Here is a 22,894-nt window from a genome sequence, read left to right on the forward strand (position 1 = left end):
TCTCGCTCATGGTTTTTATACCTGCAAACCAATCTGGCATGAGCGACCTCGGAAATCGTGTAGTATTCCGAAAGGCGAGGCCAAGTACTGATAAAGATCGCTGCGCTTCTTCGATTGGGCAATGGAGATTGGGGCATCTGATTAGACCAATCGCATCACTGCCCTCAACGCACTTTTTTGCCATATCAGGACGGGCCTCAGTATACGACACCAGACGCAGCATGCGTTCTGAAGCCCCTTAAGGCATAAAAAAGTCCCTATCGGCGGAATATTGATTGCGCGCAGTCTCCGCATTTCGTGCACTTGTGGTGCGATAGCGGTTTCCTCGCCTTCCTAGGTAGTTGGGCTCACTATATCTCAAATAAATGGCATCCAATGTTTAGTATTAACATCATATCTACCAATGGCTTCTAACCTTCAGGATTAAAGTACAAGTCCGGCATCATGCACAGCTATTTATTGCGGACCAACCCGGTCAAATGGCTACTACTCCTGATGCATGAATATATGTTTACTCGTGCTAGTACCAAAGCACGTCTACTTTCGAACCGCACCCTAGCCTTATCGCAGCTAGTTGTTCACCTAGATTCTTGATTCGTCCCTCCTCAGCCCGTCAAAGTTGGGCAGAGATAAGGAACAAAATCTCCTGCTATCGGAAAGCCCGGTGGATGTAGCTACGCAGCAGCATAAAGCCACGCAAACTTTCCTTTATAGTCTGGACAAGCACAGTTCCTCACCACCATTGCACAGACTCGAGCTCTCTCATAATGGATCTCGACACCGTAAAAGGTCTCGGAATACTGCCCGTCGAGATGGAGCGGAGCAAGAGCCCCTGTGAGGGTGAGATGTTCGAGTTAAAGGTAAATCACCAGTGTTGGACATTATCGTCGTCTTTGACGGCCGGCTGAGTCCGTTTCTGGTGCAGAAAGGGTTTTCTCGTCTCACGATTCTTTCCATGACCGTCGTTCTCATGGCGACATGGGAAGCGCTCTCCAGGTACACAGAGCGTCCTTAGCTGATGATATCCACCTTTCTGACCCTGTGACAGTACAATGGTGTCGGCATTGGTTAGTGGAGGACCGGTATCATTAGTCTACGGATATCTACGTAGGTTCTTTCTACGATCGTCTCAGACAGCCCGCTGACTGGTAAAGTGGCGGTAGTAGGGGCTTTAGCAACTGCTGCATCGCTAGCTGAGCTGGCCTCAATGTAAGGTGTCGGGCCAAATCATTGTGATTGACAAGATCTGATGAAGCAGGTATCCGACTGCCGGGGGTCAATACCATTTCACTGCCATTCTGGTGCCGCAGAGATTCCGAGACGCTCTAAGCTGGATTGTTGGCTGGGTAGGTATGCTAAGCCCCATCCTGCGCAGTCAAGATCCTTCGCTGAGAACAAATGCTATCTTCACAGGCACGTTCGGCTGGATTTCGTACGCAGCGAGTGCCCCATTCTTTGCGGCGACAATGCTCCAGGGGGTCATAGTTCTTAACCACGAGAGCTACGGCATGGAACGATGGCATGGGACCCTTATATATTGGGCTCTCGTTGCGCTTGCAACAGCGATCAATATCTGGGGTAACCGTCTTTTGTCCCTGGTGGAGCGCATGTCTCTGCTGATTCATGTCTGTGCTTTTGTCGCCATCTTTACGGTCTTGTGGGTTTGTTCTCCTGACAAGCATTCTGCCGAGTTTGTCTTCACTACCTTCCTGAATAGCTCCGGTTGGTCGAGTGATGGGATAGCATGGTCGATTGGAATGCTCTCCAGTTGCTATGTTCTAACGGGTATTGTCATCCTGCAACTCTGGCGTGTAGCACGGGGCTGACTCTGGACTGAGCAGGGTACGACGGCGCGATACATCTCGGCGAAGAGATGGCGTACCCGGCTATTGAAGTCCCATTCTGCATGCTAGGCTCGGTTTTACTGAATGGGGCCATGGGGTTCGCCTTCTTGATTGCCCTTCTATTCTGCATGGGAGATATAGACGCAGCCCTGAGCAGTCCTACAGGGTACCCGTTCATCGAGATCTTTTGGAGCATCACCGGCTCTCGAGTGGCCAGTAGCGTGATGACTATGGTCGTGATAGTGACTGCGCTGCTGGCTACGATTGCGTTAATTGCGTCGGCTGCTAGGATGGTATGGTCGCTGGCGCGAGATAAGGGTGAGGTTCCCTCACATCAAACAGATGGATGCCTTTTAGCTGACAGGATTTCCTGCAGCACTTCCTTTTCATGATCATCTTGCCAAAGTTCAACCTGACACCCAGATGCCGGTCAGAGCGATCGTAGCCACAAGCGGTGTCCTTGCTCTTCTGGGTGCAGTCAACATTGGCTCGATAACGGCGCTGAATGCAATAATATCACTCGCTGTCCTAGGTTTACAGGTCTCCTATCTGGTTCCAGTAGTACTGATGCTGTGGCGTCGTCTGTTACTTGCAAAAGGTACACTCATCTACGGCCCATGGCAACTCGGCGCCCTTGGAATACCGACCAACATTATCTCGATGCTGTACCTGAGTTACACCACCATTTTCATGGTGTTCCCGCCCTACCAGCCGGTAACTGCAGAGAACATGAACTACTCTTCTTTGATCTTTGGGGCAGTGTTGATTTTTAGTGCGGTGTTTTGGGTATGCGTGGGGAGAAGGCAGTTTACCGGGCCGGGGATTGAGGTTCCAAACTGAACGTGCGGTTTTTATTTTCTACATTCATCTTTAGCTGCGACTCAAAGCCAGTGATTATAAGTAAGATTCAGGCGGCTGTAAGGACCTCAGAAAACGAGGAGTCCGAGAAGTGGATTGATGTGATAGTGGAAGGAACCATGAATACTATTTCTTGGCTAAGCCAACAGAGGCGTCTGTTCACGCTATCAACGATCGAATTGACTGAAGGGAGTTGCCTTTAAGTTGAAATCCCAGTGCGTATCCCAAGAATTGACTCTTCCTTCTTCTAACGTTGCTCCCTTAAGCTAATTGTGTGGGAGGAGTGCGAGTCGGCCGGCTGGAAATTCTGTTGACCTTGTCATCGCGATGATAACATGACCGCTCATTCTTTGTTCCATCGTCTGTTGATTATCCTGGAGGGGTTCTTCAATGACGTTAGATTTCCTGGTGCCGGCGTATAGTCAGCCGGCTGTAGAGAGGGGATAGGTGATGCCAACCAGAAGAAGGAGGTACTGTATCAGGTATTTCAGGTAGTCAGATTGACCATTGCTGGTGTAGGTGAATTGGATCGACACTATAGATTTAGGCAGGGTTACTCTAGCCCAGTGCTAAAACACTCGCATATCTATACTGCGCACACGTTAGACCCGGAAATAGTTGGCTAGTATCTAGGGATTTAGGAAACATGCGTCATTGACTTTGCGGAATATCAGGATGAGTTCCTTCTCTTTTTGCTCGCGCAGGATGCAGATCTTGCCTTGAGATATTGCTAGAACTGCTCGAGCATAGCTGCATCCCAATTCGGCTAAAAAGTGCAGCCATCTTGTATACGTGATATGCGATTGGCAGATGGGTACCTAGGTACCTCCTCTTGTACTCCACAGCTGAACAAACAAACTCATGTCTCTAGGAATGCCACTTGATAAAAGCTGCAGGGTAGCTTGTCAACTATCCCGTTCTTTCAAGTTCATCCCAGTAAGGATGCCGTTCCAGATCAGGGATAAAACTGAGCGCTTCAAGCTCCCTATATTTCCTGGTGTCCCGGATGTTTATTTTGGTACGCCTATGGCCCTCAAACTCCTGACCTAGTGCTAAATACCATCATTTCACTAGCCGATCAGCTAGGTACTTAAGACACCAACATACCAAGCCCCATCGTCGGCGCTTGGTTCCGTATGGAGAAGGGCCCTGTATCCACACACAGCGTACGAGTATGACGAGATTGGTGTTGTGGTTGAAGGTATCTATACTAGTTGTTACTCATGCCCTAGATATCTAATCATAGGCTGATGGTTCTCTAGGCGAGTTCAATTTTCGCGACGAAACTGGCAACACGGCAACAGTAAATGCAGGCGACCTATTCTTCTTTCCTAGGGGGACAACCATTACCTTCTCGTCCGATAGTTATGGGCTTGCTGTCAAGTGTCGGACGCAGGCGTTGGCTAAATTATAGAGGCAACAGTGGATGATTCAGGACTCATTTTCGCATATTCAATCGCCGTACTAGCCTAGCAGAGTATGTCGCTGTCAATTCACCATTTGCAAGAATGCACAGATGGTATATGTCACACGGAATTTATAACCGTAAAAGAAATCAAGTATATCCAAAAATAGACCCATCGCACCCAGGTCTGGCCTGATATCTCTAAAATATATACGCTCAATGAGATCACGATCCAAATTAATCTTTTTTGGGCAAAGCATACAACGTCCACCTCAAGCTAGGTACAAACGGAGAGGTCTATTAGCTTCAGTATCTTGACGTCTTAGAACCCTTATTGATTGTGCAATGGAGTGGTCTTTCTAAGCGGACATGCAGATGCCAGCGATACACCGTAAGTTCTGATAGGAGGTGTCTTCCTCTACTCTTGTGCTCTTTCTAGCGCGAGACTTGCTTTTATCGACGTTCTGTGGGCTTGCTGTATTACTTGATAGTCGGACCAAGCCGACCTGGTTGCGGCTGCATCTACGCGTAACCCCCCGGCCCGCAGATAGTTGGCTGGTTGTCTGGCCTATGGAACACGGCATATTCGAGACGCACTCAAGCTGTCGTTTAACCTTTCCACTAAGTTGGTCAATAATCGAGGATAGAGATGTTCCACGTTCGTTGACACTGTTCTTGTCCTGCATTGCATTTGTTAGGCAGACCAACAACTGCGCTAGCACAGGGTTCATGTCGGCCGAGAAGGCTGTGCCCTACAGGCTGCCGATATGCAAGGCTTTATTGATCCATGCATATACACTGCCCTTTATAGCAGCCCAATAGGCTACTGTACTGTTCTATTGGCTCTCTTAGTCCGGCTAATCCGGGCACTCGGCTTTGACTGCCTGCAGACAGCCTATACACAATTAATTTACGGCATCAGATGCCCATGCAGTGTGACGTACATAATCTGAATTGGAATGATGAATAATGTATTATTTGTAAACGCAAGTATTCATTGTCGATTCGATTACATGAGATGATATTAAAGCGCAGTAAGGCTATAAAGACCATGGTTTATCCCGACGCCATCATCAATCAACCCTCAGGGAGCGAAAATAAGAGTGAAGCGTGTATCCAGCAGGAATGGACACTCCTACCCCACCAGCAACACCAAAAGGCCTCGCCGGTCTAATCGAGAGCCGGTATCAGGACGGTCAATCCTCACATATCTCCAATCAATCCGTTCCACAAGCGCTCTCAACAATCCTCGAGCACCGGTCAATCCGTGCATTCCTGCCTACGCCACTTCCACTCGGGACACTTGAGACCCTTATTGCTGCCGGCCAAAGCGCTTCCACCTTCTCAATGCTGCAAACCTGGTCCGTCGTCGCAATCCAGGACCCGCAGCACAAAGACGCCGTCGCTCGAATCTCCGGAAACCAAGACTTCATACGGCAAGCACCGCTATTCTTGATCTTCTGCGCAGATTTATACCGTCTTGCAAACGTGATAGACAAGTACAGAGCGGCCGGGAAGCCGCTCGAGAAGATCGATATGCTCATAGCAGGCGTCGTTGATGCCTCCATCGCGGCCGAGAATGTCGCCATCGCAGCTGAATCGCTCGGCCTAGGAATCTGTATGGTGGGCGGAGTGAGAAATAACGCTGATAGCCTGGTTGAACTACTCCATCTCCCCGAGAAGACGTTTGGAATCGTCGGGTTGGCAGTCGGGTATGCGGACCCGGCAGCGCATGAGGATATCAAGCCGCGGCTGCCGATGAGGGAGGTACTCCATTATGAAACCTGGGATAGCAACCAACAGCAGCAGAACGAGAATGTGGCTGTGTTTGATGGCGTGCTGAGCAAGCACTACGCACTCCATTCGATGCTTGGTCGGAAACCATGGAGTAGATTTGCTGCTGAGTGGAATGCTAATGGGAGAATGGACGGGAGGGATCGTATAAGGGGATTGTTGGAGCGGCAGGGGTTTGGCCTGAAGTAGGTCTGTATAATTTTGTTCGGTATTTGCTGTCTCTCGTTCTTCGTGTAGATTATTGAAGCTTCCCACTCACTATGTATACTAGGCTTGGTTTAGACTTGGTTTATGCATCCTATCTCGTCGGTTTTTCCATCACTAAACACCTCTCTGTAACAGGCGGAGTCTCTTGCTTATTGAGTCCAGTAGGACACTCTAATCCCAGTGTGCTGCCCAGTAAGTCAAAATAAGAAATCCCAATCCTCTTTGCTGGTGCTGTAGTGCAGTCGGCGGGACTCGCCTTGACCCTAAAGCCAAAGAAACGCATACAGCAAAGCCCGGCGGAGACGCTTCTATATATCTCGAAGCGGACCTTGTTTATGGGCACTTAGTAGAAACCTCTTTTTGCTGTCACGTAACCTATTGAGGAAGAGGAAGCCGGAGATAAGCAGCTGACTCTATACCGTATCGCCAATGAGTGAGATGTTGCTGCAAACCTGTACCTATTTAGAATGGATCATGCGAGCCGCTAATAGCAGTCGTTCTTTCCCAGGCCCCTATTCCAACTTCCTGGATTGACTACATGGTTACATAGATGGGCCAGTTGGACTCAAGAGGGTCGCGCCTCTACAGTCACAGCTCAGACATTAAGCGGAGAACACACGTGTTCGAAGATAATATGATTAGCTTAAGCGTATATTCTGATTGTAAAAATTTTGACGTCAAGGCCTGCGGGCTTCCGCGCCTTTCTTTTTGCATGAGTTGCCTTGAAAGCTGAGCAGTGTCCCCACACCAGACTTACCCTGCGGATCGGAAATTGCCCGGTACTGGCATGCTCCTCTGGAAAAGATATTCGCAGCAAATTGATCAAGTCTACCTTACACTGAATCTTGCGTAAGCTGCTTGCTCTCCGGTCTCCTTCGACAGTTACAGAGGGTAGATTCATGTACAATATCAGCGTTATGGGACACGGTTTCGCAGAGCACGCAAAGCACAAAGAGCACTTGGAGTATTTTCGCCTTGTAGGCACAGACCCACCTTAGCATGACTAGCCAGTGAGACTGAGGCACTTTTAACATGTGTGGCTACCCGTGGGGTATCTCTATGCAGCCTTTCCGGTCAGAGACAGAGTAGCTGGTGAGACCGGGCTTTGACTGGGCTTTGATCGCTGCTTAACATGTTTAATGTCTATCTGGGGTATTGGTTTGTCTCGCTACTGATTTATTCAGTCAATGATGAATTTACAGTTCATATTTTGTCAGCTTGGTAATGGGGCTAGGTTTGTACTCTACAGACAATAATGCACGACCCGCCTTGCTCATTGGCCTTGATCTTGCTGCACCGTAAGCGCTATATTTATCCTCCCATAGACAAAGAAAATGAAGGCCATGCCAATTGAGGACAAAGGGTATGTGCTGGGATTAGGATCGCAGTCTCGGTTCGCGAGCCTGCCCCAAGCAGTGAACGGACCCGTTCCGGCTTATTCTGCTGTACCCGCTGGTCTGGAATAATCCTTCAGCTTTTCTAGGCTGGGGATATCTGGAATAAGAAATGCTTCATCTGACTCGCCGTGTTGGATTGGAGTTATTTATAGCACTGATAAACTGTGAGGCTGAGAAGGGCGCCCGCCTCCGCTGTCTGGGGTATGAACCCTACTTTTGTGTATTCTGTGTGCAATCTTCAATTCTTCAATCTCGATCGCCTTTAATGCAACACGAAATTGAGATCCCCAAAGATCTTCCTCCAGATGTCTGACTCCGGAAGCTAACCCCGTGTTCGTCTGACGGAAAGTCCCCGATCGCGCTCTTTCAAGCGGATCCTGCAAGGCTGAAGGATGACCACCCGAACGCAAAGGGGCTGTGCCACCGCATAGACGACCAACCAGGCGAGCCCAGACTCCCAACATTTAACTAGACGCTCTCCCCATCTTCGCGACTTAGCGCCCGTTCCGTTCGTTTCATCTGCATCCGTTTTGCTGCCATCCGTTGGCCACGAGCTCCCCATGGCTCCGGCCGCAAAAGATTACCGCCTCCCTCCACTGCCCGAGTTCGTCTCGTCCTGGAATCCAATCGATCTCGGCGACCGGTCGAATATTCGATACGAACATGCCCCGAATGCTGATGAGGCGGATGACCAACCCGTCCGGCCTGTTGGGCTGGGGATCAGCCAGCCCGCCGGCCATTCGCGGTCGACGAGCTACGATACAACACAGACAACAGCAACAACACCTGATCCTGCTTCCTCACGGTTCGTAAACTCCGAGACAAGCCTCTTGGGCGAGCGCGAACGCTCGCATTCGCGAGCGCAATCGCAATCGCAATTGCATCTGGTCAAGTGTCCGACTAAGAAGACGATCGTCCACCGTCGTTTGTCTTGGGTTCCCGCTACGATCCTCGTGCTCGCCTTCTACTCGACCATCTTCTCGGGAATCTATCTCGTCGTTGCATTTATCAAGCCCCGCTATGGCCGTTTCATCGGCGTTGATGGGAAACTGGCCGCGTCGACGGCCAGTCTGCTAAGCACGCTGTTCGCGAAGACCATCGAGCTGGCCTACGTGACGGTATGTGTCGCGTTCCTCGGGCAGGTACTCACGCGACGGGCCATCACCAAGGGGTCGCGAGGAATCTCGATCTCTGATATGAGCATGCGCACTTGGATCATGCAGCCGGGGAGTCTAATCGTTCATTGGGAGTCTCTGCGCTACTCGGGATGGACGATCCTGGGTGCAATCACGCTGACAGCGACAGTGGTGGCGATGCTGTACACTACCGCTGCTGAGGCTCTGGGTAAAGTGCTACGCTCCAACCTTACATTTGAAGGGCTTACATTGACAGAACAGTGACCCCGAAGCTGAAATGGGGCACAGTCGAGGAGCGCGTCATCGTCGGCGACGTCTGGACTTCCTTCGGTAACGCCAGGTACCTCGCCGAGAACTGCGAGACCCCCGTTGCGATCGATGACGATCTCGAGTTCAGGAACACGACCTGTCTGAATATGCAGCACGCCGGCCAAGCCTACAATAACTACCAATCCTTCATCAAAAAATGGGCGTCCATTGCCGAGGGCATTCAACCCAGCCCTACCGACGCCGCATCCCGACCCCGTCCTACCGGGTCTGTCTACGATAATACTACGGTCGAGGGCAGCTGGGTCGATAGGGTGAGCATAGCGGATCTAGCAGAGAAATACGGCCGCATCGTGCACAACGTTACCGCAGCGATGCCCCACGGCGGCGTTATTGGCGCGGCAAACCATCCCGACAACAAGATTATCCAGCCAAAGGATCAATCAGGAGAGGGCATGTACGAGCTGGAAGCGTCCGTCCCCTCGCCGGCGGTCAATGTCCTTTGCGCGGGCATGAACGCGACCGAGCTCGCACCAATCGTGTATACTGAGTGGCCCAACCACGGCAACTTCAATGCAGTCACCTGGACGACAAAAGTGCCTGACGACGTTCCCAACATTGAGCACTGGCGCAACCGCACCGTCGTCGACGATATCTTCGAGTTTGGACCAGACTATCCAGACCAGTACGCGCCTGTCTTTGGCAAGCTGCCGGAAGAGTATAATACCGTTGTCAATGTCACCTCCCCGTACAGTAACGGGGCCATTTTCCTGCTGGGTGGCAGCCCTAACGGCACGAAACCAGAGTACTTCCTTTGCAGGCTCAAAGCAAAGCAGTCCACCCACTGCTCAACCCACTACAAAGCCACAGCGACCGGGTCACACCTCTACACCGTCTGTGATCAGAATCAGCCGCTGCAATACAACCTCCGCGTCCCTGATGCCGTCGAGTCCTGGGCAAACGACTGGATGTATATAGCATCCGAATGGTCATTCACGCTCTCCTTGAACGCGGGCATCACAGATGGCGCGGCCGCAAACGCCCGATTGCTTATGCAGTTCGCCCCTACGGCGCGCACGTTGAATCCCAAGCTGCCAACCTTGAGTGAGGCCTTGGCAGTATTAGCAGGGAACACGCTGCTAATGGCCTCCGCCAATGCCCCCTTCGTCCCATTTTGGAACTACACAGACACCTACCCAGACACCAACATCCTCAGGACCGCTGAAAGACAATACATCAATGCGACACTGCGCGCAATCGAGTACGCCTCCGGCGGCACCCAGAAATGGCAGGGCGTCTTTTACCCAATCCTGCTCTTTGCATTCTTCACCAGCGCTCTATGTCTTGCATTTATGCTTCTCGAAATCCGAGGCAAGCAGATCACGGATTTCACAGAGCCACAGAATCTATTTGCCCTTGCGATGAACAGTCCGTCGACTACGAAGCTGCAGGGGGCTTGTGGATCCGGCCCGGCCGGGAAGCAGCTCGGAGAACGATGGTATGTGGCTATGGAGGAAGAAGACGAACACTATTATATCAGGACCAAGGCGGAGGAGGGCACGCCCATGATCGGCAAGACTGTTGCAATGACGGAGATCGATATGGATGAAACCAAGCCCGGGGATAGTCCGGCAATGAGAGAGTACCGGAAACTCGCGATGAGGAAGAGCTGGCTTTCGGGTTTCTATTAATATGCAATGACGAAAATCTGCAATTAGCGAGCGAATAGCAAGGTTAATGTACAATGCATAAGCATGGTATCTCACGGTGAAACATAGGATAATCAAGCAACAATGTCTGCAATCCCAAACCCAATTTCCCCCTCGAAATAGCCCCCAAGAGACCGGAGCTTGACCTTCGGGAACCCAACTCCATCGCCGTGCGACTGCAATGTCTCCTCCCCGTCCTTCTCCTCCAGAGTATGCGCATATGCAAGTCCCCATCTTCCCTTGAACGATGGCGTGATCTTCAACCACGGATTCTCCCGTCCATCCTCGGGATCGTCAGTCGCGATCACGGCGTCCTGAATACCCGGCGGCCATCGTGATTTCGCCAGGGGCGGCTGCGCGATCGTTAACGGCGTAAGTCGCGGTAGGGGAAGTTTCGGCAGCGACGAGCTTCTCAGCAGAACCGTGAAGAAGGGCGTCTTCGGATCCAAGGGTGCGGGTGAGTTCTCGGGGTAATACACCCGCAACGCGGTGTCTGCTCCGATGGGCATGAACTCGAAGCGTGCGCGGTGTTTCGGGATATCTAGCACAAGCGAATATATTAGCACCTTCTACAAAGTATACCCTCTTAGTGAAGAAAGGGCGGTTTTCGTACTCCAATTCCTTCTCCCATTCCAGACACTCGCATCCGTCGAAACATAAATATTGCTGATTCTCATCTCCTTCTTCCCCGTTTTTGGATTCGCCGCTCTACCCGGGATGAAAATCAACTCGTCGTACGGCCCGACGTCGGTTTCTTCGTATCTGACAATCATGACGGCTTTCAGCCATGTTTCCTGGAACTGCGAGGTGCCGTCGCTGAGCCGTTGCAGAGCGGAGGCGTGGATCGTCTCGAAGGGGTGGTATGCCCCTGGTGGGAGGACGGACTGGAGCACTTCGGGGGCGTTGTTTGGGTTCTGCGAGCTGGCTTCTAAAGGCGCGTTTGGGGAGCTGGAGGTGTACAGGAACGTCCAGGATCTGGCGCGCAGGGTCCAGGGCGGCGGGGAGATAGGTATGGGGATTGCAGACCCGGTATCGGGCGGGAGGGAGCCTGGTTTGTCGGGACTCGGCGGCGGTGGGATGAAGGGTGCCATCCTCAGATGAGGATATCGGTGACACTAGAAGTCGATTTCAACGTGACGATAGAGTTGATAAAGAGGTTGAGCTCCTTTAAATGGCGTGACAGCTTCCCCCGCATCCCGGCGAAGCACGTGAAAATCCGCCCGGCTGTTGCATGGCTTCTTCGACTTCAATTATATATTACTAGACTCTTGCCTCGTCTTTCAGGGATCATAGCAGTGGACTGCTAGATTCGATTCATAAATGTGAGGATCTGCCCAGAGACCGATGGATTGGGGTAGCTCAGTCCTCGGTTCTCGATTCTCGGCCCGAATTGCTGGCGGTAGTGGGCTAAGCAAATATAAAGTATCGGCACCGCTGGTCAGGCAGTCCAGAGGAGCTGATCCTGTCCGCGAGCATTCTTGAAGCAAGGGGAAAAAAAAGAAAAAAGAAAAAAACTCGAGAGTACGTTGAGGAAGCATATCCACCAGCACCGGCGGATGTGCGTGAAACGGTCTAGGTTCCTACGAAGTACCTCATGGTAATTATGATCATCCCTGTCTGGCTTTAGCCAGCCTTGATTGGCTGGAAGATTGTTTTTCCTATCAACATTCTGCCTGTACACAGTATCGGGAGTCAGTACGGATTACATGTCCGATCCCGGAAGGGGCCCACTGCTTGGAGTCATTAAAACAAAATCAAAAAAAATAGTAAAATAAACGCTGCGGCAGGTGCGGCCAAGATTCTTGGAGCTGTTATGAATCCAAGCCGAACTATAGGGTAAGGCTTGTTAGCAGATGTACCTTTGAATTCAGCTGTTCTAGAGAAAACAGCGCTTTTCTGAGCTTCTCGTTGCGTCTATCATTTACGTCCATCGCTGAACTTTGGCTTGATTAAACTTGGGCTTGATTTGCCATCATGAGGACAAATCTCGCCGCGTCGCTTGCTGCAGCCGGGCTGACTACTGCAATTCCTCATGCGTCTCCGTCTGTCCCTGTATCCGCCCCGACGGGAGCCAGCTATGCATCGGGATTCGACATGACCAGGAGTTGGGCCAATCTCAGCCCTTACAAGGATGCAGACAGCTTTGGGGTCCCTAATGGCGTCCCCAAAGGCTGCGAGCTGTCCCAAGTTCACGTACTGCACCGCCATGCCGAGCGATACCCTACGGGCTATCCTCTGGATGGTGAAGGTATGGAAGATTTCGCGACGAAGCTGGCCAACTACACCAAGAGCCATTCGGCCAAAAGGCCCGTGGCCACGGGCCCCTTGAGCTTCTTGAATGACTGGGAGTATCTCCTAGGTGAAGACACGCTGATGGTGACTGGCGCTGCGACGGAAGCCACCTCGGGTGCAGACTTTTGGACCAAGTACGGCAGACTGCTTTACCGGCCCGACCGTGACCATGTGGCTGCTTGGGATGAGTCGTTGAATGTGTATCCAAATGGCACTGCTCGTCCCAAGCCTGTCTTCCGCACTACTTCCCAGGCCCGGATTCTGGAAAGTGCGCGTTGGTGGCTCAGTAAGTCAAGCCTCATTCTTTGAAGCTCACTAATTATTTTATTTTATTTTCTAATTTGGCTAATTGCTATATTGCTAATGGCTGATGCTTTCAGGTGGCTTCTTCGGCAACAGCGGCGCCAACAGCTCCTATGAGCAGTACGATCTTGTAGTCATACCCGAGGAATCTGGCTCTAACAATACTCTCGCTTCGTATGACTCGTGCCCCGGTGACATGACGGAAGGGTGAGAGAGCGTTGTTCCAAGGAATGAGAAAAATGCGATTAGACGCTGACTGGACGCGTCTTAGTGATGATGATGATGCATATGTATTCATCCCGCGGTATACAAAAGACGCTGTTGCCCGTTTATCAGCCTACCTTCCCAGCGACTTCAACCTGACTGCCTTTGATATCCTGGCCATGCAGAACCTGTGCGCTTACGAGTATACCAGCTTCGGCGCCTCGGCATTCTGCAGTCTCTTCACCGAACAGGAATGGAAGGACTTTGCCTACAATGTAGATATCCAGTACTACGGCGATTACGCCTACGGCTCCCCTACTGGCCGTGCTCAGGGCATCGGCTACGTCCTCGAGCTGGCCGCGAGACTGCAGAACCAGCTTATTACCACCAGCGACACGAGTGTCAACGCCACCCTCGATGACAATACCGCCACGTTCCCCCTCGACCAGCCGTTCTACATGGACATGTCCCACGACGACATCATTCTCTCCGTGATTTCTGCGTTGGGCCTCCAATATTTCAAGTTCGGCCCTCACGGCCTTCCAGGGAACGTGGACTATGCTCCCAACCGCACCTTCAGCCTCAGCGAGATGACCCCCTTTGGCGCCCGTATGATGTCTGAGATCTGGACGTGCCCGACAAATAAGTCCTTCACTTCTCTGGACCCAGTACTCTATGCGAATCCCCGCCTAGAGACTGCTGGTGGCGGTACTTCCAAGTACATCCGCTTTCTCTTGAACAGCGCACCCCTTCCTTTGAAGGGCCTGGTTGGCTGTGAGCATGCAGTGAATGGGTTTTGTCCTCTGGGAGGGTTCCTGAGCGGGGTCCCGACTCTGAAGGAGCGCGCGCAGTACCAGAAAGCTTGCTTTGGCGAGTACCCTACTGGCGAGCAGGTTGGCGATGGTGTTCCGGGTTCAAGTTAAATTCTAGGTGCCGCTTCAACAATTGCAGAGAGTGTTATGGTAGCGACATGACTGACCAGTAAAGCATCTATGCCTAGCAGTGGTCCGAATTGCAGTAATAATTGAAGAAGTATTACGTATTGCACTAGGGGTAAGCCTTCTTGAAGTTCATTTGAGGTTTGGTGACGTCTTGGTGAGCTTTTGGACATGTTTTTGAACAATTAGCACGTCAATATAGTCGTTTAGGGGTGTATTGGGTAAATGATGCCCGTGCATGCAGGCCTCGATGGCTTAACCCAAAATCACTCTTCGTAGACCATGACAATGGCCACGCAAGCACTTCACGTGGTCCGCTGCAGCACATCCCCCTTTTACTTGATACAGGTATCATGTGCAGTTGTAGTGTCTTCCACCTCGGCGGCGCAAATTCTCACAAGTTCCTATTATGATCATCCAGAGCATTATCGCGCGGCGTCAGGATAAATGCACAACCCATATTGATTCTCGCCCACTATGGGTTTTAGTATTAGGCGCCTGTTTCTAATCTTACGAGGGAAGTTTTGTGAGTAGCCGCTCAGCGCAAAATGGTTTGCTGTGGTGCGTTGGCCACACCTCCAGAGGGCGCTTGCATAACTCTAGTCCAATCTGTTACTCCTTTGACGACTGGTCGGCGCCAGCAACATGCACATAAAAGCAGCGGATGGTTCCCTCTAGACCAGGCGCTGAACCTCTGTCTATGCTTAGAGAATCCCCAGTTCCCCTCCGACGCAGTGAAGCCGGAGCCATTTAAACGCCATGTTCAATCCTGATCATTATACGGTTGGCTGGATCTGCGCCCTTGCCATCGAGTTCGTTGCAGCCCAAGCCATGCTCGACGAATCCCACGGCATTCCAGATTATGTGTCAACAAGCGACGACAACAGTTACGCCCTAGGCAGGATCGGATCGCACAATATTGTAATCGCCATTCTACCACTTGGGAAATATGGTACAGTCAGTGCAGCTCTTGTCGCGAGAGATATGACACATAGCTTCCCGAACGTGCGCGTTGGTCTCATGGTTGGCATCGGTGGAGGGGCACCCAGTTTGCAGAACGACGTCCGCCTGGGGGATGTGGTGGTTGGCTCTAGTGTCTTTCAGTTCGACATTGGCAATGTTATTCAGGGACGAAGCTTTGAGTTCACAAACACGTATGAACCGCCGCCGCCAATGCTGCGCACTGCGGTTGGTGCGCTTTACAACCAGCACAGGATGAATGGGCATCGCATCCAATCTGACATTCGCGCGGCGTTTGAGCGGTACCCGAGAATTGTACAAGAGTTTGGCAAACCAAGAGAGGGAAGTGATTACCTATTCAGGTCGGATGTTGTGCACAGTTCGCAGTGTGCAGACGAGAAAACTTGTCACGTCAACCGCTCCAAATTAGTGTGTCGAGCACATCGGTGTCCCAAGACTGATGATCCCTTCATTCATCACGGTGTTATCGCCTCCTCGGATATATTGATGAAGGACGCTAGCATTCGAGATGACCTAGCGAAGAGGAAAAGGGTCATATGTTTCGAGATGGAGGCAGCTGGCTTGTTGCACCATTTCCCCTGTCTGGTTATCCGTGGCGTATGCGACTATTCTGACAGCCACAAAAATAAAGTGTGGCAGGGATATGCTGCAATGACGGCAGCTGCCTACGCAAAGGACCTGCTCCGCAATATCTCGCCAACAACAGTCGCGAAAGAGAGAAGGATTATTGATGTTCTCTGCCGAGGTACTTTGTTCTCAACAGCCGCAAAGGCTGCACGTGTGAATTCTTCTTGCTGATAGAGCGATGGTCTTTTCCAGGCAGAGCTACTTGTTAGCGCATTAGTAGTGCCGTATATAGTCAATGTTAGACTGTATGTATTGTCAGAATATAGTTCTTCATGATAGGTGAAATTTATTATGTCTTTCAATAATTCTTTACTTGACTTGCGGTATTCCCGGCGAACGGCGAAGACATCCAGGACCAGGACCAATTTCAGGATACTCTCCAAGTAGGACGGCCGCGAGGACAATGCTGGAATAGCTCACCTCCGTGAACTACAGCTCGCAGCAGAGTGACATCAATCCTGTAGACACGAACCGGTCAATGGCTGTTAGCGTGCTTGGATTCGAGGGTTTGAGACAAGTCAAGGGTCAGATCAGCCATACCCGCCGCTGGAAAGGCGCTTATTACCTCTACTGCGGTGGACCATCTCTATAGGGAACGTAACGGTAGCGCAGACACCCAGCTTACGTGTAAATATTTCGGCAACAAGCGGCATGATTATGAGGAAATGAGTGACCGTCCTGTAGTTAAGTTATTAGAGAGGTATATGACAATAGGAAAGCAGCTAAATTGAGTGACGCATAGTAAAGAAGGGAAGCAGAGAAGTTCCTACTCGATGCTTGAAGTACTGAGTAAAGATATTTCAACTTCTTTAGGTATCTACTCATGAACCTTGATACTAGCGGTGAGCAACTAGCCTGAGCGACATAATGTTTATGGATAATGGCAATCTACTCCTGATGCTGTTCCTACTTCATGAGGCCACATGATCGGAGGGGAAGGAAATGGTCCTTGGATTTTCTGCTATGGGCAATAAATGAAAAGCCTCGCCAGAGTTACGGGTGTTTTGCCGTCCAAAGACCTGGGAGTCCACAATCGAGTTTATGAATCGCGGGAACCATGCCTACTATCAGGCTCATTGTTGAGAAAAGTGCAAGTATCAACGACAGTGTTGAGCACCGTATCTTGGACTGCAGTTGCAGGCGTAATTCGCGGATAATGGCACTGTCTGCTATCGGCCTACCGACGCCACAATATTCGCTAAATCAAAAGCCACTTTCCTGGCCGTCGGGCAAAGGACAGTTCCGTTGTCCATTTACTGCCAAAAATTCGGTGCCGATATGGAACGTAAAAGCCTCGACGGACATACTCCCTTATTCAAGGATGTACCGTAAGAACCTCAATACGACGTAATGCAGTTATTTCCTGATGAGGAGGCCGACTTTAACCGTATGGCATCTATTCTGAAGGTCATACTTGATTCCCATTGGGGCATGCGGCACAGAGAGGAATGAGAAAATGGTACACTTATCTCTTGCATTGAGGTCCAAATCGAATTACGAAACTATGTTTTCTCATACTCCTGTGCTTCTGGTCCTACATGGGAGTCACGTCAAATTCGCCCGGCAATTATTCGAAGCCGGCGCGGATGCAAAGTGCGATAGCAAAGACATAACATTGATTGAGCCTTATTACATGCATTAGATAACAGACATAGTAGATCGTGCGGTTGCGACTTCGATATTTGGCTATCAATATGTGGCTAACGCTGCAGCATATTTTGAAGCGTCGAAATTATAGGTAACTGCTACTGAAACATGAGATGTGATTCAGGTTTCTACCCCAAATGGGCCTGATTTTGACACAACAATTTATGAAGATTACTTATCCTGGACAACAACAGTAGAGGCAATGCTGATTACCGTAAGGAAAAGGCTTGGTTAATACGTCCTCCCCGTACGAAAATGGACGGACGCCCACTACACCAGGAACATACACACAAGGCTCACGGCAATTCATTACTCTAACTCAATATTGTTTATAGACATTGCACCTATTGTTTAGATACAATGAGCAACGGAAGTTTGAGCAACCCCGCTGCAATGAGCAGTATACGCAGACGGTGCGAGCCTAAAAGACCATACCCTTGACCTGCGCAATCTTGCCGACATTGATGTTCCGAATCATGATGGTCCAGACGAAGCACAGAGCCATGATACCCACACCAGCGGCGAGCATCCTCGTCTGGGCATACCCATACGCCTTCTGAATAGCAAGCCTAGTGGGTGTCCCAACCGCATAGCTTTTCTGGGTTGCCAAGTCTTCATAGATCATATCGAGATTAGGCATCGCTGACTCTGGCAAGTACCGAATAAGCGCCTTGCGGAAGGTATTTGTCCAGATGCTGCCGGAGATGGTGTTGCCCATGGCGCCGCCGATAGTGCCGACCACGTTCAAGATCGCCAGGACCGTCGCAATGTGCTGGTGGTCCACGGCGGCCAGGATAGCCAGCTGCTCGATGATGATGAAGATCGACCCGCCGATAGAGATAAAGATCTGGCACATCACCAGGTAACCGACAGTCTGGTTCGGACGGCGGAAGTAGATCATCAGCCCCTGGGCGAAGATGTACAGCGGGACGGCAATGTAAAGAAGCCACTTGAAGCGGCCTGTCTTGCGGATCAGAAACCCGACGCCGAAGAGAAGGACGCCCGAGACGACGTCGAACGTGTTGCTGACGTATCCAGATTCGGCGAGGGTCAGGTTATTCACGATCTGAAGGAAGGAGGTGAAGTAGTTGGCCCAGCAATAGTAGGAGATCTGGTAAGTGGCGTCGAGCAAGCAGGCGCCGATGACGGTGCGGTTCCACAGGAAGCTGAATTTGAGCATGGGCACGGGAGCAATATAGACTTCGTGCAGGACGAAGATGCCCAGCATCACAACGCCCACGACGATCATCGCGATGATGTACCCGGTTCCCCAGCCGTTGGGGGCGCTGTCGGCGATATCGAAGGGGAGGAAGAAGATGACCAGACCGGCAGAGAAGACAAACATGCCGAAGGCTACAGAACTCATCAGTAAACATTCGTCCCCTACATCGAACGTGGAAGAAAAGAGCTGAAAAAAGCTGGGAGGAAAGCATACCGTCAAACTCAATGATATAATGCCAGACACTCTGCAGAAAGGTGCGCCCGCTGGGCTCCCTAGCAAGAACGCCGCGGTTCTTGGCTTTCTTCAGATTCAGCTTGAAGAGGACGTACAGCGGCGCCGCGGTGATGGGGAACACGATACTGAAGACGCCGAAACCCCAGCGCCATCCGTACAGCGCATAGAAGTCCTCGGAGGCCTTGGGGCCTGCGAAAGCAGTGATGATGTAGGGGGACGACGTGAACGCGTAGGCGAGGGCTCGGTTCTTGAGCTTGGAGGAGTCGGCGGTGATGACATCAATACAGTAGGTCATGCCGCTGAAACCAATTGTATAGAAGACCTTTTCATATCTCATTAGAATGACGCGTGTACTAACAGTAAAGGAGACATACATAAGCAGCGCAGAAAGTCGCCAGGTTCTTGCAAGCGGCCATAATGACCATACCCAGGGTCGCGAGGATGGTCATGAACAGGAACCCCTCGGCACGACCCCAGACATCGAGGATCTTTGACAGCGGGATAAAGACTGCTGCCGAAAAGCAGTCGGCGACGACGTAGATGGTCGTTAGGAGTGAGTGCGATTCAAAGTCGGAAGTCACGTAGGGAAGCAGGTTACTGATGATGGAGGACTGGAAGGCGTTGACGAAGTAGAGGCACCAGATACTACACGCAAAGCATTAATATCAATGACATTTAACTCTTCTCTTTTTCCGAAAGGAAAAGAGAAAAAAGGGTGGTGAGTATACTTGATGAAAACGGCAATCAGCGACGCCTTGCTCCAGGTCAAGGTGACGGCCTCGACCTCGTGCACACCACGCTGCGCGTCCTCGGCCGGGATCTCCTCCTGGGGGTTCGCGACAGCATCTTCAGCACCCCGACCGGCTTCAGGAGAGATTTCGGGCTTGCCCGCGGTGGTCGCGGCGACGGGGATCTCAGCGGTCGAGTCGTCTGTGGCGCGGCGCTGGAACGCCGCGCGAAGCCTGGCCCTGACTGGCATTTTCTCTGGCGACGATCCGGGATCTGATAAGATTCAGAATCAGATTTCAGACGTGAGCAAGAGGCAAGGCCGGGTGGAGGGGCCCTTATAGCGGCCGAGCAACGGGCGCCGGTTCTCAGCTCACCAGCTACAGCACGACGATTCGACCGGAGATCCACCAGCGCAGGACGCTCCGAAGTCGGCTGGGGCAGGCTAAAGCAAGGACTGCGTAATGAGATCCGGGCAGAGTGGGCTGACATGGGGGTCCTGAAGCCATCGCGAGTTTTTATTTGTCTAGATATTAATCGTGGCTAACTGTCTACAGCGTCAAGTCCGCCGAGAATCCCCACCTCGGACACATGGATTTACTGCAGATAATCTAATCAGATGCGCTTTTCCACGGCGCGTGGGATCGTGAAGGTTGGGAAGCCCCGGCTGCGAGTCCGTTGGGTGAGGAGCGCCGGCTGCATCATACCATAGGCCCGTTGGCGCCAGCAATCCCCACACAGGCAGAGTATCGGGGCAGTTAGGAAGTCGACAGCTGGCCTCGCTTAGATTATCCACACTGGACGTGGACAAGGTGCGTCTACCCGAGGACAACAGTGCAATAGACAGCCCACCCTGCTCCTTGCGTCTTGAACCCTGCGTTGCCTGCGTTTGAAGAAGGATGGATGATGGATGGATGATGGAGATAGGCGGAGATCACAGTATAAGGACCAAGAGGCAGATCATCGCCCTTGATCAGCATGAACAGGATCCCGACTGTACTTGATCTAATTGACTTTCGTGAGCGAACGTGGAACGGCAGGGATGAAACATAGGCTCGAGGGATCAGATAAGATGAAAATTCTGCAGTGGAGCATCTTGGTGGGCCCGCCTGGCTGCTAAGGACCCAAGCATGGCAAGCATGGGCCAAGCACCCAGCAAAAAACCCGATGCAGGCTTGACTACGAGAAGCCTGCGGCCAAGCAGTGCGTGCGTCAGATGGCCGGCTTGGATGCAGGGGAAGCATTAGCATCCCACGCGACAGGACTTCTGGCAGGCTCGTCCTACGTATCATATATTTATTACCGAATCACGATTTTAAGTCATGGTGCCGAGCCAGACGCGCATATTTTTGTTCACTTTTTTCCTTCCATTCTAACTTTATTTTTTCCAATTAGCAGGATGGTTCACGCTGGTTTGCTAGTTGACTCGCCATCCGTATTCATACTTTCCTATCTCCCCCCTGTGGTCTTGGCTGAAATACGTAATGCGGCACGTGGGCGTAACTCTCCGATCAATTCCGCCAGATTATGTAATCGACAGCATAACGAAGCATATGGAGCATAAATCTTGTGATTCGTGATCATGACAGTAACTAGTGACCAGTGTCTAGTGTCTACTCGGAGTGTCTATATTAGATGGCAACATGCATTCGAGCGTAATGTTTTGGTACTTTCTGATCACCAGTTCCATCACAACGTCATATTGAAGCTGTGACACTGGTCGGCTGTTTACTCCAATTCTAATTGACCTGTGGTGGGCCTGATCCATGCCATCTGGTCTAGAACGATTTCTTGGGAGACGATCGATAGTTTGCGCCACAGGAATACTGTTGCCGAGTGAGCTCATGTTTCTGTTGTGTTTCTGCCGGTAACCGGGCCCTTGAGCGATGTCGATGGCAGCCACGTCGGTGGAAGGGGGGACCGGGGGAGGGGATGAAAAAGCAATTACCAGCCGCCAAAAATTCCTTGACAATTCAAGGCTTGAACAGAAGAGCAGGTGAGGAGCAAGGTTTGTCATTAACAATCTAATATAAGTTGGCGAGCTCAATCCAATATAAGTTTGAAGCTCGCCAACGGACTGGGTGAGAATCCGGAATCCTAGCGGTGCAAAAGTCGCCAGCAGCCTTGCGCAGCGCCATCAGCTCGATTAGTGCTGGCCCACCGTATGCGCCTTCAATATCGTCGTCTATCCACCGCGCTTTCCGGGACAAGGGCGAAGCGCGGTGACAATGGCGATAGCCCTACCATTATTAGCATCCACTGATGCTCAATCCACGTCTTGCATTATCCATGGTATATCCTCTATCGTCTCCTCTAGGATACCTCTAGCATTATCCTCGAGCGTCAAGGAAGTGTGGACGGTCGTACCGGCAATTCCTTGGTCACCAATGATCCTTCCTCATGCCTGCGTAAGAACTTCATGAGGGACCATGGCAATCCCCTTCCTGGGCAGATCCCTGATCCACCATCGGCTGCAACCCACTCTCAACCATAGAGCTCGCATCGCTCACGGACAGATCGCGTTAACACGCACATGGAGCTGCGACTGGGCTTGCTGCGTGATCGTGCAGAAGAAACCGCGGCTGCCGAACTCGACGCCGTACAGGTCGTGCTATGCTTGTCATCGACATACCCGGCCATCGACGAAACGATAGTAGGCAATCTCGATACGCCGGTCGACGATGGGAGCCGCAAGAGGCAGCGCCAGCGTCGCTGTATAGAACATTCCCCTGAGATTGATTTCGGTGGGGCCAAACTCGGCGCCGTAAATGGTGGGCCGTTCAGACTGATTTCTGCATCGACGCCTGTTCGCGAGATCCCCAGTTACATCTACGCCGGCGAATGCAGCGAATGCGTCAAGGATCCTGGTGGGAGAGAACGCCAGCGCGCCTGGAACGCTTTGGCTTGCGACTCCCGCTCGGTGATATTGCAGTGCACAAACTGGACCCTCTGGCCCTGGGAGGAGAGCTCGGCTGCAATTTCAGTGTCGTCCTGGACACCGGCAATCGTCGATCATGACCACTGACCGGATGTGGCGTGATATTTGGCTGTGCTGAGGCCAAGGCCGGATGCGCCGCCGTGATCAGGACGGACAGGCCTTCGA

The 22,894-nt window shown here is 51.5% G+C and overlaps 9 protein-coding genes across 9 annotated transcripts; 6 read left to right on the forward strand and 3 right to left on the reverse strand.

The window, feature by feature from the left end:
* Positions 1-767: 767 nt before the first annotated feature.
* On the forward strand, positions 768-2,684 carry BDW70DRAFT_161676 (putative GABA permease; the record flags this gene model as incomplete). Its single annotated transcript, XM_073741012.1, has 8 exons — positions 768-860; positions 926-996; positions 1,049-1,107; positions 1,155-1,209; positions 1,259-1,350; positions 1,414-1,785; positions 1,842-2,162; positions 2,221-2,684. 8 exons carry the CDS (start codon positions 768-770, stop codon positions 2,682-2,684), a joined length of 1,527 nt encoding a protein of 508 aa, XP_073594195.1.
* A 2,532-nt stretch (positions 2,685-5,216) lies between these two features.
* Positions 5,217-6,090, forward strand: BDW70DRAFT_169370 (NADPH-dependent oxidoreductase; the record flags this gene model as incomplete). The annotated part of the gene is made up of 1 exon (XM_073742665.1): positions 5,217-6,090. Exon 1 carries the CDS (start codon positions 5,233-5,235, stop codon positions 6,088-6,090), a length of 858 nt encoding a protein of 285 aa, XP_073594196.1. The 5' UTR covers positions 5,217-5,232.
* Positions 6,091-7,363: 1,273 nt separating this feature from the next.
* Positions 7,364-10,477, forward strand: BDW70DRAFT_151657 (uncharacterized protein; the record flags this gene model as incomplete). The annotated part of the gene is made up of 5 exons (XM_073739319.1): positions 7,364-7,406; positions 7,658-7,732; positions 8,004-8,849; positions 8,903-10,406; positions 10,456-10,477. The coding sequence occupies 5 exons, from the start codon at positions 7,364-7,366 to the stop codon at positions 10,475-10,477; spliced, it is 2,490 nt and encodes an 829-aa protein (XP_073594197.1).
* Positions 10,478-10,645: 168 nt separating this feature from the next.
* Positions 10,646-11,802, reverse strand: BDW70DRAFT_80695 (uncharacterized protein). The gene is made up of 2 exons (XM_073744903.1): positions 11,231-11,802; positions 10,646-11,158 (listed from the first exon to the last, which is right to left on the reverse strand). Exons 1-2 carry the CDS (start codon positions 11,706-11,708, stop codon positions 10,692-10,694), a joined length of 945 nt encoding a protein of 314 aa, XP_073594198.1. The 5' UTR covers positions 11,709-11,802; the 3' UTR covers positions 10,646-10,691.
* A 789-nt stretch (positions 11,803-12,591) lies between these two features.
* Positions 12,592-14,339, forward strand: BDW70DRAFT_151660 (histidine phosphatase family protein; the record flags this gene model as incomplete). The annotated part of the gene is made up of 3 exons (XM_073739320.1): positions 12,592-13,195; positions 13,290-13,403; positions 13,462-14,339. 3 exons carry the CDS (start codon positions 12,592-12,594, stop codon positions 14,337-14,339), a joined length of 1,596 nt encoding a protein of 531 aa, XP_073594199.1.
* A 570-nt stretch (positions 14,340-14,909) lies between these two features.
* BDW70DRAFT_169372 (purine and uridine phosphorylase) lies at positions 14,910-16,133 on the forward strand (the record flags this gene model as incomplete). Its single annotated transcript, XM_073742666.1, has 1 exon — positions 14,910-16,133. The coding sequence occupies exon 1, from the start codon at positions 15,114-15,116 to the stop codon at positions 16,131-16,133; it is 1,020 nt and encodes a 339-aa protein (XP_073594200.1). The 5' UTR covers positions 14,910-15,113.
* Positions 16,134-17,623: 1,490 nt separating this feature from the next.
* Positions 17,624-20,252, reverse strand: BDW70DRAFT_80721 (major facilitator superfamily domain-containing protein). Its single transcript, XM_073744904.1, has 4 exons — positions 19,794-20,252; positions 19,440-19,710; positions 19,045-19,387; positions 17,624-18,962 (listed from the first exon to the last, which is right to left on the reverse strand). Exons 1-4 carry the CDS (start codon positions 20,042-20,044, stop codon positions 18,031-18,033), a joined length of 1,797 nt encoding a protein of 598 aa, XP_073594201.1. The 5' UTR covers positions 20,045-20,252; the 3' UTR covers positions 17,624-18,030.
* Positions 20,253-20,349: 97 nt separating this feature from the next.
* BDW70DRAFT_139905 (uncharacterized protein) lies at positions 20,350-20,918 on the reverse strand. The gene has a single exon (XM_073737502.1). It carries the CDS (start codon positions 20,769-20,771, stop codon positions 20,610-20,612), a length of 162 nt encoding a protein of 53 aa, XP_073594202.1. The 5' UTR covers positions 20,772-20,918; the 3' UTR covers positions 20,350-20,609.
* A 1,406-nt stretch (positions 20,919-22,324) lies between these two features.
* BDW70DRAFT_161683 (uncharacterized protein) lies at positions 22,325-22,816 on the forward strand (the record flags this gene model as incomplete). Its single annotated transcript, XM_073741013.1, has 1 exon — positions 22,325-22,816. One exon carries the CDS (start codon positions 22,325-22,327, stop codon positions 22,814-22,816), a length of 492 nt encoding a protein of 163 aa, XP_073594203.1.
* Between the last annotated feature and the right edge of the window lie 78 nt (positions 22,817-22,894).

The sequence above is a fragment of the Aspergillus foveolatus genome (genome assembly GCF_047715535.1).
Source record: "Aspergillus foveolatus strain CBS 279.81 unplaced genomic scaffold BDW70scaffold_39, whole genome shotgun sequence".
Taxonomy (NCBI): domain Eukaryota; kingdom Fungi; phylum Ascomycota; class Eurotiomycetes; order Eurotiales; family Aspergillaceae; genus Aspergillus; species Aspergillus foveolatus.

What these genes read in the sequence shown, in the direction of transcription:
- BDW70DRAFT_80695 (XM_073744903.1), bottom strand. Translation starts at nt 11,708, where the DNA reads ATGGCACCCTTCATCCCACCGCCGCCGAGTCCCGACAAACCAGGCTCC. An exon ending in GAATGGGAGAAGGAATTGGA is followed by an intron (nt 11,159 to 11,230) that starts GTACGAAAACCG and finishes CGCTTGTGCTAG; the next exon opens with ATATCCCGAAACACCGCGCA.
- BDW70DRAFT_80721 (XM_073744904.1), bottom strand. Translation starts at nt 20,044, where the DNA reads ATGCCAGTCAGGGCCAGGCTTCGCGCGGCGTTCCAGCGCCGCGCCACA. An exon ending in CGACTTTCTGCGCTGCTTAT is followed by an intron (nt 19,388 to 19,439) that starts GTATGTCTCCTT and finishes AGATATGAAAAG; the next exon opens with GTCTTCTATACAATTGGTTT. An exon ending in TTATATCATTGAGTTTGACG is followed by an intron (nt 18,963 to 19,044) that starts GTATGCTTTCCT and finishes TGAGTTCTGTAG; the next exon opens with CCTTCGGCATGTTTGTCTTC.
- BDW70DRAFT_139905 (XM_073737502.1), bottom strand. Translation starts at nt 20,771, where the DNA reads ATGCTGATCAAGGGCGATGATCTGCCTCTTGGTCCTTATACTGTGATC.